The sequence below is a fragment of the Musa acuminata genome, chromosome BXJ3-8 (genome assembly GCF_036884655.1).
Source record: "Musa acuminata AAA Group cultivar baxijiao chromosome BXJ3-8, Cavendish_Baxijiao_AAA, whole genome shotgun sequence".
NCBI classification, from domain to species: domain Eukaryota; kingdom Viridiplantae; phylum Streptophyta; class Magnoliopsida; order Zingiberales; family Musaceae; genus Musa; species Musa acuminata.
In genome coordinates, this window is record NC_088356.1 from 42,268,602 (window position 1) to 42,281,608 (window position 13,007).

At 33.4% G+C, this 13,007-nt stretch overlaps 1 protein-coding gene across 1 annotated transcript; it reads left to right on the forward strand.

Annotated features, from left to right (window-relative positions):
• The first annotated feature begins 7,165 nt into the window (after positions 1 to 7,165).
• On the forward strand, positions 7,166 to 12,712 carry LOC135644077 (uncharacterized). The gene is made up of 4 exons (XM_065161499.1): positions 7,166 to 7,500; positions 9,144 to 11,624; positions 12,171 to 12,224; positions 12,323 to 12,712. Exons 2-4 carry the CDS (start codon positions 9,188 to 9,190, stop codon positions 12,388 to 12,390), a joined length of 2,559 nt encoding a protein of 852 aa, XP_065017571.1. The 5' UTR covers positions 7,166 to 7,500; positions 9,144 to 9,187; the 3' UTR covers positions 12,391 to 12,712.
• The last annotated feature ends 295 nt before the right edge of the window (positions 12,713 to 13,007 follow it).

Consider the following 13,007-nt stretch of genomic DNA (forward strand, 5'->3'; position numbering starts at 1 on the left):
ACATCAGAATTGCCCCTTTGTCATTGATTCAGTTGAATAGCATCCAAGATTGCACAATATTAGTTAAAGCCATATCCTTAATCAATTCCTATTTGGCGATTTTGCTATTCGTGCTTTGACCAGTTAGGTGTTTTTTGATCTATTTTCGGGTATCTTTTCATTTTTGTTGTTCGAACTGTTATTTGTGATTTTTATTTGGTTTTCACTAAAATTAATCACCCAAAAGGTTGTATTGGTAGGCTTAACATATAAAAAAAAAATATTTTATACTATTTTAGATATCCTTATGGTTTATGATTATATACCAAAGATAATAATATTATTGTATAATGATGATATCAATTTTTTATAGTTTTAAAATATTATATAAATATTAGATATCTCAATATTTCACCCAGGTGAAATAGAGATAATATCAATAGTTCAATATTTATTATAAATTTTAAAATATTAATATTATATTATTTTTATTATTATAGTGATATTTTTTTTATATTGTTATGTTTTTAGTATTCATATATATTTTATATTAAATTACTATAAATAACTTGAGTATACATAATTTACATTAGGTACGTTACACCTTATTCGAATTTGTTAGAGGAATCACATACTTAATTATTAAAAATTTTATGAAATAAATAATGAAAATAAATAATTAGGAAAGGGCTATTTAGGTTTAGCTTTATGATAATTACTAATAATATTTAGATTTTATTACTGTATATAACTTGAGTACTAACATTTGTAAGCTAGCACATTAATGAAATAACTAATTACATATCAGTACTATAACATTTGAGAAATTCTATGACATATCATTGAAATAATTGACAAAGTTGTAAGGCTCAATAATATTATACATGGTGAGCCCTTCTAAAATTTATTAAAATATGAATAAAAAATAAATAAAATTTAAATAAGTTTATTAATATATATATTTAGGAAGAATTAAGATTAAAGTAAGAAAGGTCTCATGATATTCTAATTACTATCCGAGGAGTGGATAATAAAAAAATAAAAAATTATTCACCAAATAAATTAGTTAAGTTTATAAAGGCCAAACTCATAAAAGAAAAATCTTTATAGTAAAATACTATTTCTATGACAAAATAGTTGATATGAAAAAGGGCTATAAAGTTTGCTTTAAAAGAGAAATATATAAGTTGAACTTTATTTGTTTTAAATTAAATATAAAAGAAGTCTCTTTTAATATTTAGTAGATTATATTTGATGGTTTAACTCATATTACTAATAATGGGTATGGTTTCATTTTAACTCGAAAAAGCCAAAGAAGCATGGAAGGTTTATTGTTATAAGAAATTATCTTAAGTGATAGCTATAGTTACTTATTACCGACGTTTAAAGATTATTAATATGATGAATCTTGATGATGTATGTTATGTTTCTGTGTATCTAGAATTTTAATTTTTTATATAGAATTGTGAAGATATTATCCCTTTTTTTATGATGACAAACTCATTATATTTTTTATGATTCAATAAAAGTTGATTATAAAATTCTATATGATGGTTTGTACATAATTAATATGAATATTGAGTTTATAAGGACCCTACAATCAAATGTTTGAAATGAAATATGATTTCATGAATTTCTTGAGATTTATATATACTTACATATGTGAATCATTCCGTGTTGTGTTTACTATTATATAGAGAAAGAAAATTTATTATATTTATAGCTTAGGTGTATACAAATAAATTCCAGAGATAATTAGATAGAAATATTATTTTTATAGATGAGGATCAAGATCTTTTTAATAGATTCTTATAGAATATTAAATCGGTAGGAGTGATAATATCAAAATTTAATATTGGAGAGATACATGTTGATGCTCCATTTATCATTTCCTATTAAGAGGTTATTATTTCTCAAATAACTAAATAATTTAATGAAGATAAATAATATAATAATATTGATAAACTCCTATATGACATGATATCACTATTGATGAGTTTGTAGAATTACCAAAATCGATAGTCTTGAGAAAATCTTAAAGGAAAGAAGATCTATCAATTTTTTATGATTATGTGGTATATATATAAGAACTAGGACATAATAATCGAAAAGATCTTTTATTATTTTTATAGAGTGACGATTCTAAAAAGAAATGTGATATAATAAAAGAAGAGTTAAAATTAATGTACAAAAATGATTTTTAAAAAATCATCGAGTTGTCAAATAATTATAAAAGAATTAATTTTAGATTAGTATTTAAGACTAAATATGATTTAAAGGTCAATACTATATGATATAAAACTGGACTTGTGATAAAAAACTTTACTTATAAAAAAAATATCGATCATAGTGAGATATTTTTTTAATTTTAAAATCGATTCATCAAGAATCATCATGACATTAGTGGCTTGAATTTCATCGTATGGATATGAAAATAAATTTGTTGAATAAAGATTTAGATGATAAAATTTATATAAAACAACCTAAAGGATTCATAGAAAATGAAAAAGAAATTTGGCTTACAACCTAAGAAATGCATTTGTAACATTAAATAAGCTTCTAAACTATAGTACTATCATATTATTATTTTTTATATTTATATAAAATATCATTAATCAGTGTTTATATTTAAAGATTAATGAGAGTAAGTTTATTATATTGGTTTATTGATGATATCTTTGATTGCCAATAATGATCTTAATTTATTGCATGAGATCAAGATATTTTTCACTAACAATTTTAAGATGATTGATATGAACGAGATAACATATTATTGATATTTAGATATTTAGAAACATATCTTAATAATTATTAAAATTATCTTAGAAAGAGTATATTAATCGTGTCTTGAAGATATTTAGTATGTAGCTTTATTCAGCTAGTGATATACCTATTATCATAGGTAAAAAATTTCGTTAAAACTAGTGTCCTAAGAATGAGGTGGAAAAGATTTAAATAAAAAATACTTTATATATATATACGTAGTTGAAAGTCTATTATGCTTAAGCCTATATTAGACCAAATATTAGTTTTCAGTAAAAAATGTTAGGTAGATATAAAATTACCCATAAATGGAATATCGAAAGATTATAAACAAAATAATAAAATATCTACAAAAGATAAAAGAATTATATACTTACATACAAGAGATCAAATCGGGATTTTTATATGTTGATTCAAGTTAGGTATATATATATATATATATATATATATATATATATATAGTTAGAGAGGTAATTTTCAAGAATAGTATAATGTAAATTATATTAAAAATAGAAGTTGATTTTAAGCCATACTTTGAGGTTACTAATCAAACTTTATAACTATAAAATTTTATCTTATGATTCGGTATAGTTAGATTCAATTGTCAAGTCGTTGAAAATATATTTTGATATATCATAATAATTTTCTTCTCTAAAAATGATAAGTAATTTGATAGTTGTATAAATTATGATATAAAGTACTCGACAGTTAGAGAAAAAAATCCAGAATTAACCAATATCAATTGAGAATATGAGATTCACTATATTAATTTTTGATCCATTTGCTAAGGTATTACAACCTAAGATATATATATATATATATATATATATATATATATATATATATATATATATATATATATATATATATATAATTAAAAATTATTTATTTTTAATGGATATCATAAATAATATTATTTATAATTAAAATTATTATTTTTAATATCCTATTTGTATTTATGTATATACAAAATGTGATAATAGGATTATTTTAATAAGATAAATTACAAGAATCAGATTACATTAGGAAAAACTAATAGTATTGTGGTACATGGAGTATAACATTAATGATATCTAATTTTTATGACTTATATTTTTAGTAAGACTTAATGTAGTATTATTATATTTATCAAATTTATTGGTTTGTTTTATAAAATTTATAGCCACATGTAACATGATTCTCAAAAAATTTAAAATCTAATTAAAAAACATTTTAAAATAAGATTTTATTTTATTTATTATGATTTTATTTTTTTATATCTTATCAATTAATGGATAAGGTGGGAGAATGTTAGTAGCTCTATTTAATTGAATAAGATATATTATAGTTCTGATTTAATTTTGATTAGGATTATTGGTCAATAAAAAAATCTAATTATGATAGAATTTTTTTATGAGGGATGATCGGTAATTTTTTATCTTAGATTTTTTCACTTTTGTCTTTAAAATATATGACTTCCTAAAGACTAATTATAAATTAATTTATAATAGTCCTATAAAAGATAGAAAGAGAGGAGAAGACAAGTCTAATTCCTCTTATAAATTGCTTTCTTTCATACAACAATACGTTTATAGATCAAAAGAAGGATATTCTAAACAACTGATCGGTATCTTAAATTTAACTTATTATTGTTTGATTTAAAATTAATTTTTTTTATATAATATTAGTATGATTATAGTTCTTATGTTTTGAGTAATAAATGAAGCTAGACTTTTAGGTTCAATCAAAGAATACAATGCTAGTTTAAATTCTCCCTTTTTATTTTTAATTTATGTCAATATACCCTATCCTTGTTACATGTTAGGTGATCAAATGATCCGTGCCCTTTTTAGAACTTAATCCGATAGCTTGATTACACTTAGGTCTTATAATCAGTATTTGGCCGAATGTCATCTGCCAAGATCTGCCACCACCTGATCATTATCCACTTCAACTCATCGATGGATTTCACAACCAATATATCTAGATATGTGTGTCCCTATTACCTCTTTCAAATCCTGTACAAAGTAAGCAGCTGAAATAAGGACATATGTTAATACTTATTGAATCCCCACTGTTATGTCCTTGGTTTTACATGTTGTGAGTCCATCAATGGTGACTTCATGCCTGCTGTAATTAGTGTTGAAGAGATGGTCGATCGAACTATTAGATGACCAACCTCTTGTTTCTTTACATGCAATGTAAGTTATCCGTGAAATATCCTTTTCTAGATGATTTTATTATTTTATGCTGCATATATTTGTCCTGCACAGAGGTTTTATGTATTTAAATATAAATATAAAGACACATATTCATTTATATATATATAGTTTTGTCTACTTGTTTTGATAAGGCATTTGTGTTGACTGTAGGTTATGCAACATATTGATGCTGCACTGTTGTCACACCCAATTAGGAAGCAGCTGATGCTTATTTTTCGAGTGATAGAGGACATTGGCATGTTCTTAAGGGCATATTTACTTTGATCATAGGATCATATATCATGTATGGACCAGTGTTAGGTGATGAAGAAGACATTGCATTTTAGGGACAAGTTTATTCCCAATCACATCTTGAAGAAACAAAAACCATCTTAGGGAATTTAATGCTACAAGATCATTTCTCTTTTTATATGTTCTGAGCATGCCATCAATGCCATCTTGCAATCTTAGGGATCCTTAATGCTGCAAGATCATGTTTTCTTTACGCTAGTTAAAGTTCCATGAATAATGGATCCATGATTACATGGGTCACTCTCAGTCTCAGTCCTCTCTCTTTGACAGAGAACAAAGGGAGAAAAAAAGAAATGAAAAGACAAGCCATAAGGAATCACAGATCATTTTCCACTTTGTCCTCCTTTTTTTCTCGCACATTTAATTGGGAGTGCTGTGGACGCAAAGACTTCCTTTCATTTCCCCCACCTGCAATGTCTTCTTGCATTTAAACTTATCAGTACCCTATTTAAGAGAATATTCTGCTGCCATGCAAGATCAAATGACCTGCTAATTCTGCAAGCAAGTCCAAACATTTCAGTGCCTAACTGATGCCCCTTATATCACTAAAGGAATCACTCACTGATGGCAACCTGAAACTGGTGTAATAGTCTCACTGATGTCCAAAACAAGAGTCTCATGTGCTCCTTGGGAATCAACTACATTAACTAATGTTGGATTCTGTGGATGATCCATGAAACATTATTCTATGTAGGTCAACTAGTCACAGTACTCTTCATCACTTTATTCTACGTAGTCCATGCAAAAATGTGATGTAGTCATAATAGAAGATGGAGTTTCAATCCAGACTGAGGTGGAAGTCTCCAGTAGGATCTCCCAAGATGCCAGGAATTGGGATTCTTTTCCAGTAATAATATTGTAAATCAAAACATCCTAATTTATGCACCAAATTAATTTTATGTTATTTTCACGGAACAAAATTTTATTGCCCAATAAAATTTCATTTAGAGCAAACATCAAACATCAATTTTTTTATTTTCCTGAAAAATGCCTCCGAGACCACAAGAGAGCTGTGATCGCGGTGCTTTATTTAAAGCAGATCGAGCCGTCCACACCGCTTTCACGTGGTGATCGAATCCGGCCACGTGATGCCGCAGCTGATCCCCACTTCTCGCAAACAGAGGTATGCGGCCGGAAAACGTTTCCCGTCGCGGCTCGGGAATCGATTCCGGTTGTCGGGAAAGCGTTTTCCCATTTCCGAACGCAAATCCGGAAGCCCCCATCACCCATTCCATGGCCTTCCGGTCTTGCCCGGGCTGTCATTGGCAGGAACTGGTGGGCTCATGAGTCCTCCTCATCGGGGTACGCCTCAGGGTACTCGTAACATCGATCGCTTGGAGTTTCGTGCGTCGTACCATGGACCCCACTGATCGCACGGCTCTGATTGCTTTGCTGCTCGAGATTGACAAACCGTGAACAGGGCCAAACATAGGAGCTCGTGAAGCAAGCCTCGGATTTCCCGACGCGTGTCAAGAGATGGCGAAGTTACATTTATGGCCCTCGTCGGGTAAGCTTGCATGGTTGATGTGATGATAATTGTATGATTGATGGCCATGCGCAGGCATAGGAAGGCATCAGTGTCCCATCCATCTACGTCATCAAAACATCATCACCGAATCCACTATTTATATAAATATATTCCATATAATTCTCACTATTCTTTAGGATAAGTTTATAAATAATCGAAATCTAAGTAAAATTTGATGATGGATTCTTTGCTCAATCTCACAAATATACGGAACTAAATCCAAATCATACAATCATCGTTGCCAGTGGTTGTCTGCTGTTCTCCTCGGTGATTGCAGACAGCAGTTGTCATCCTCTGTATCCTAATTTGCTGAGACCAAACTTGGCGCAGCTATCGATGAACAGAAGAAGCTCATTATGATCTAATTAGTCCAATTCTTTCTCTGTGGCTCGTTCGCCACAAGCAAGATGGCATTTTTAAGGTCTCTGTCTTCATAATGTTATAGATGAGATGCCAAAGGGCATAGCTTTAAAGTCATTTTCTCAAATAGCTTGCGGGCACCGCTCCACAACCAACCGTCGCTTTCGCGTGACGGCGACGTCTCGGTAGAAAACAAAGGAAGAATTCCCGTTATTTATGGCACGTTTAAATGCCAGAGGCAGACGCTGCAAATATAGCCAAGGTCGGTGGCGACTGCGCCGATCGATTGTTCTTTAGGCATGTTGCGCTCTTGAGTGGGTGTGCTTCGCTTCACTCTCTCGCTTCGCGGTGTACGGTCGAGCCGTTAGGGTTGCTCAGGTTGGATCTCTTAATCGCGTGCTTCTTGAACTCTAATTTTGTGTGGTCGGTTTTGGGTTTTTCTCGTTGGAGTGTGCCTTACTGGGATTGACGTCGGTGTTGGTGTTCAAGATTCGATCTCGGGCTGTCCTTTTGGCTGAATTAGGGAATGCGTTGTAGATCTTGGGGCTTTCTTTTGTTTTATCTGATTCTTGGCTCAAAGGTTAGGGTTTTTGTCTCACACTTGCGCATTTAGGTTGGCTTGGATACCTGCAATGGTGTTTTAGATCATGTTGAGCCTGAATCTTTCTGTTTGAAATTAAAGAAGGGTTTTTATTTGTATTAGACAACATTTCTCCTTTTCTTTTCATAACTGCAAATTTGTGTGATCAGGGGATCGGTGATCCGACACATTTTGGAAGTCCATTTTGTTGGTCTTTTGACACAGTGCTTCTTTCGTAGTGTATATTTGGTTGATTTATTTATTTATAATTGAAGTGAGAAATAGATGTGCCTTTTTAGTTCGGGCAGAAGAGGAAAAAAAAGAAGCTTGATTACACTGCAAAGAGAGAATCTTAATTACGTTTCAAGATCCTGCTGGTTTCACATACTATGTTTCATTTTTCTTCTCTTTCGTGATTCTTTGGTTATTATTGTAATTTTATAGCTGAATTAATGACCATATGCTTCTTCCTAAAATTTTTTTCTCAAAGGATAACAAGGAACTAAACTAATGTGCTCTGTCTCTTGACTGATTTCTGGACATAAAATCTTTTTAGGTCTGAAGTTCCAGCTTATGCTTGATCATGCTTTTTGCTTCACATTGTTGTTGAGATGAAGTTGTAGTTGCAGTTTCCACTCGGCTTTCTTTAGGATAAGAAACTTGAACAGCAATGGATAATTCATGGGAACAACCGCTGGAATCGACATTGATAATAATCGTAGAGGGCCTTGGATATTAGCCTTTTTTTTAAATTCCAAATCAAATTTAGGATGCTCTGAAACCTTATATGGTTAATTGCTGCGAGCAATGGAATTGAGACTCATGGTCCTAAAAGAAGAGTCAGTGACTTATTTCAATCGAGCTGCAGGTGTCACTTTATCTGTCAAACAGATAGCTGACTTAGCAGCATTTTGATGTGAGAGATTCGAGGTACATTGTCAAAGATTTACCACAGAACATATCCTGATACCATCTAGGCATAGAACAGGAACATCATGGTCACTAACAAATATTCTTCTTGACCTTTCCAGCCTGTGATTTGCCTAAATAACTAATTTTGCTTTCGTTAGATCTGAATTTCTGAAAATTAACCATGTGTTTGATGTTCTAAAGCCATAGATACATCAGAATATCTTGGCACTATACCTCTTGATACTCTTGTCTACTACCCATATTCTTTCAACAAGTACTCCAGACATTGATGACCTAAAATTTTCATATTCTTCTCAAGTCTGCATCTGTCATATTTCAGTTCTAGCAGATTCAAGAAGCAGTTCTGTGAGGTCAAAGCACTACATATTGATCCCTCTTTTCTTATTAATCATCATTCTCTTCTCAACTTTAGCTATAATTTTGGTACTTTTTGCAGCTTTACTTGTGTTATCTGTTTGTTGTTCTCCCTGAGGTTTTGTAATTCTATCTCTTTGTTTCTTGGGTTCAGGAATCCTTTGTTAAAATACTTGTCATTGATCAGAAGTACAACCGATGGAATCCTCAATGATTTCGAATCACACAAGGAAAGACTCTGAGGATACTACAATAGAGTTTGGTAAAGCAACAAACTCTATTAACATTGGCATCTCACCAGTCAAAATTGCACATGTCGAGCGGCAGAGCTCAACAGAAAGTGAGGAGTCCTCTGAGTCTAGTGATGAAGTTCAGGCAATTACTGAAAGAAGTCGACCTATTATAAGATCTGCAACTCCTAGAAGATCTGCTTCTCCCATGCGACGAGTACAAATAGGAAGATCTGGATCTCGCAGGTCTACTGCACTGACTATTAAGAGTCTCAATTACTTTCCTACGAGGGAAAGAATTGCATCCGACAGGGATGAAGATGAAAACAGCAACAGGGATGAAATGACAGAGCAGCCAACTAAGAAACCTGAGAACACGGTAAGAAGGATGAGTGTCCAAGAGGCAATTAATCTCTTTGAAAGCAAACAGAAAGATCAAAATTTGGATGTCCAGAAAAGAAGAGCTTTAGGAGAAGTCTCCAGTAGTACCAATAAAGCTGTCTTAAGAAGATGGAGTGCTGGAATGAGTGAATCTCTAACTCATTCTCAGGAAAATGCTTCCGAGTCCACATCACAAGACACTAGTGCCAATTTGGTTCTTGGGGTTGGAGATAATAAATTGACTGACGTGAAGGTGGAGTCTGATATTCCTTCAGGTAATTTTAGTGCAACTGAATCTGACATTGTTCAGATTGTTAAATCTCCACACTTAGAGAAGGATAGTTCTCCTGGGCTAGTAATATCTGGAGCTCAAGAAACTGATGACAGAGCAGCTGCCTCAGCTGAGTGGAGTAGAAGGAAAGAAGAGGAGCTTAATCAAATGCTAATGAATATGATGGAGAGAAGGCCTGGCAATTACCGAGGCACTAATGGTGGTTGTGGTGGATCTCTGTCTGTCTCGAATGAGCATAGAGGCGATTTTTATAGTCAGTATAAGGAGAAAAGGGATGAGAAACTTAGAGCAGAAAACGTTAATAAGCATCCGGTGATGGAAACACAACTTAAGGTGTTACAAGAAACCCTTAAACAAAGCAAAGCAGATATGGTCTCAAAATCTGGAGTCTCTACCAGAAAACTTGACTGGTCCGGTAATTCCCAACAACCCCGAAGAAATTCATCTCCACCGGTGTTACACAAGAAAGAAGATTCAAAAGCAACAGCAACCAGAAAATCTTTGCCAAAAACATCATCTTTGCCAACTACACATGCTTCATGGTCATCTGGAACTTCCCTGAAGGCAAGTGGAGTCCAACAAGCTAAAACTTCTCCTAGAGTGACTTCTGCTAATGCCAATCTGAGCCGCCGGAAGTCACAGCCCACAGCTTCTCCGACCCCACCAAGCTCCAAAACTGAAAGGATATTACATCAACCAAAAGGTAAGTTGGAAGCCAAAACTGATGTCAAGCCAACTTTAGTAGTTCAAGGAGAAAAGAAGCAGAAAACAACACCAAGAACCCACAAAACTCTGAAAGCCAATGCTCCATTACCTCCCGAAGATGATTCTGGTACAGCGACAGCAAAGCCAAGTTTCTACAACAAGGTCACGAAGAAGAGTAGTGTTGTTCCTTTGGAGGCTAAACCCTTCTTGAAAAAAGGCACTAGGACTAGGCCTGGTGTTGGTCCCATGATAACGAAGACCAAAGTTGCTCAGTCTGATGCTTCATCAAAGATAAGTGACACTATTAATCAAGCTGAAGTAAAGGAGCCTATACTTAAGATCACTGAATCAACTGCTAAGGTAGTGGAGGTTGACCTTTCTCAACAAGCAAATGATGTTGATGCAGATTTAGATACTTTGCAACATAATGATTTAAGTGTTGGAAAAGCAGAAACTCTAGATCAAAGTTTAGCTGAAGTGGATAATGGCTTGAAAAACTCTGTAGAACCTCCTGTTGCTGAGATCCAACCTGATGAGAGTATAGGCATCTCATCAGCTGCTTGGGTGGAAGTGGAATGTGAGGAGGTTTCCACTGGAAATGGCACTATTTTATCTGAAGCCTCTGTCTCCACCATGTTTGCACCACTATCAAGCCCACGTGTCCGACATTCATTATCCCAAATGCTTCAAGCTGATAGCAACGAACCAGAGGTCATCGAGTGGGGAAATGCTGAGAACCCTCCTGCAATGATCTATCACAAAGATGCACCCAAAGGATTGAAAAGGCTATTGAAGTTTGGTCGTAAGAGTAAGGGAGAGGCAAATGTGACTGGTTGGGCCAGCCCATCTGTCTTCTCGGAAGGAGACGATGATACAGAATATTCCAAGAATTTGGATACGATGAGAAAAACTGCCCTTCAACCCAAAAGCTATGACCAGCAGAAAACCATGCCTGATGAAAGCTTGTGTGATGGAAATTCAAGTAAGAGGGCAGTTGAGTATCATGGAGTTCATGATGTCTTATCAGGTACAACAACAACAACATTCCTAATTACTGTGACCATCAAGTTATTTTAGTTGGCCATAGCCATCTCCAGAAAAGTTAAAAATATGGTATTTATAGATTATTCCTCAGGATGTTAGAAAGAACAAATTGCAGCATGCAGCACTAAACATTAATGTTGTTACATGGTATTCTAACTATGAGAATAAATAATTAAGCATTGGTCTATTGAAGAAACAGATCATATGTTTTTTAATCAAGTGAACTGATGCAAAACTTATAGCTCCATGCATCATCCTGGGAACACTGAATAAGCAAACATTTTAAGCATTTTGCTACACCTATTTGATCAATCTTGCTGCTCAATTTATTTGATTAGTCTGTTCAGTGGATACTGCCAGTTAATGATGCATGCTAACCCCAAGTAGTTATGTCTTCCGATGAGGCACGGCCTAGTAAATCCAACTATTTTAAGCACAACTATGTGGTGTGCTTTATTATTATTATTGTACATATGCTTTGTGAATGCTTGTGCAGCTCTATGAAACGATAGCAATTATATTTCTTCAGGTTCTGACAAGTTTCAGGAATGCCATGTTTCATCAGCAGCTACCTCGACTAAGGGTAAAATTTCGATACAACAAATTCATCAGTCAATGTTCCTAAATTAAATGTTTCCTTCAGTTTTGTGAGCTCTTAACAATATTTGCCACTACTTTCAGCAACCAGGTCATTCTTCTCTCTCTCGACATTTAGGAGCAACAAATCAGGTGAAACAAAGTCTCGATAGTTCACAAAGCTACCAGTGATATAGCGCCTGTCAGTGTCTTGTCCTGTTCAACCACAGAGAGGCAAGCTTTGGTTCGAGGAATACATATTCACATTCACCTATGATAAGGAGGGTCAATGTTGTTTTGTTGTGTCTTTTCCTCTCTTCTTTAGTGTTTTGATCTTCAGGTAGGTGATATTGTGCATATGAACAATCTTAGAGCAGAATTAATATGCTCATGATTAATGTGACTAATGTAATGTCTTGTTACAACAAACTCTTATATTGTATATCTCTGGATATTTGCCTCTGCCTGATCAATGAACAGCTGAAATTGTTGAAACTTTGATGATTCGTATTTCTTGGTTAGCCCATATTTCTTTCATTTACACCATGAAATAAGCTTAAATGTAGTGCAAATTGATAGTACGAGGGGTTGGTCTCTGCTGCTGCTCTCTCTTAGGCATACATACATTTATCCAAGAAAACCTTCAGCTGCTGCTCATGTGAAGGCAGGTGCATTTTGGAACTGAAGACAATTGTGATTCATACATTGTGCAATGTTCAAGTCAGCCAATCCATGGAAGAGAGAAGAAGAGATAGCAACAATAAGGCTTAAACTCGATACACTGCTTGGG

Bases quoted from the DNA above. Each gene is read 5' to 3' on its own strand.
- LOC135644077 (XM_065161499.1), top strand. From the start codon at position 9,188: ATGGAATCCTCAATGATTTCGAATCACACAAGGAAAGACTCTGAGGAT. The intron at 11,625-12,170 runs GTACAACAACAA...ATATTTCTTCAG, and splicing joins AGTTCATGATGTCTTATCAG to GTTCTGACAAGTTTCAGGAA. The intron at 12,225-12,322 runs GTAAAATTTCGA...CACTACTTTCAG, and splicing joins AGCAGCTACCTCGACTAAGG to CAACCAGGTCATTCTTCTCT.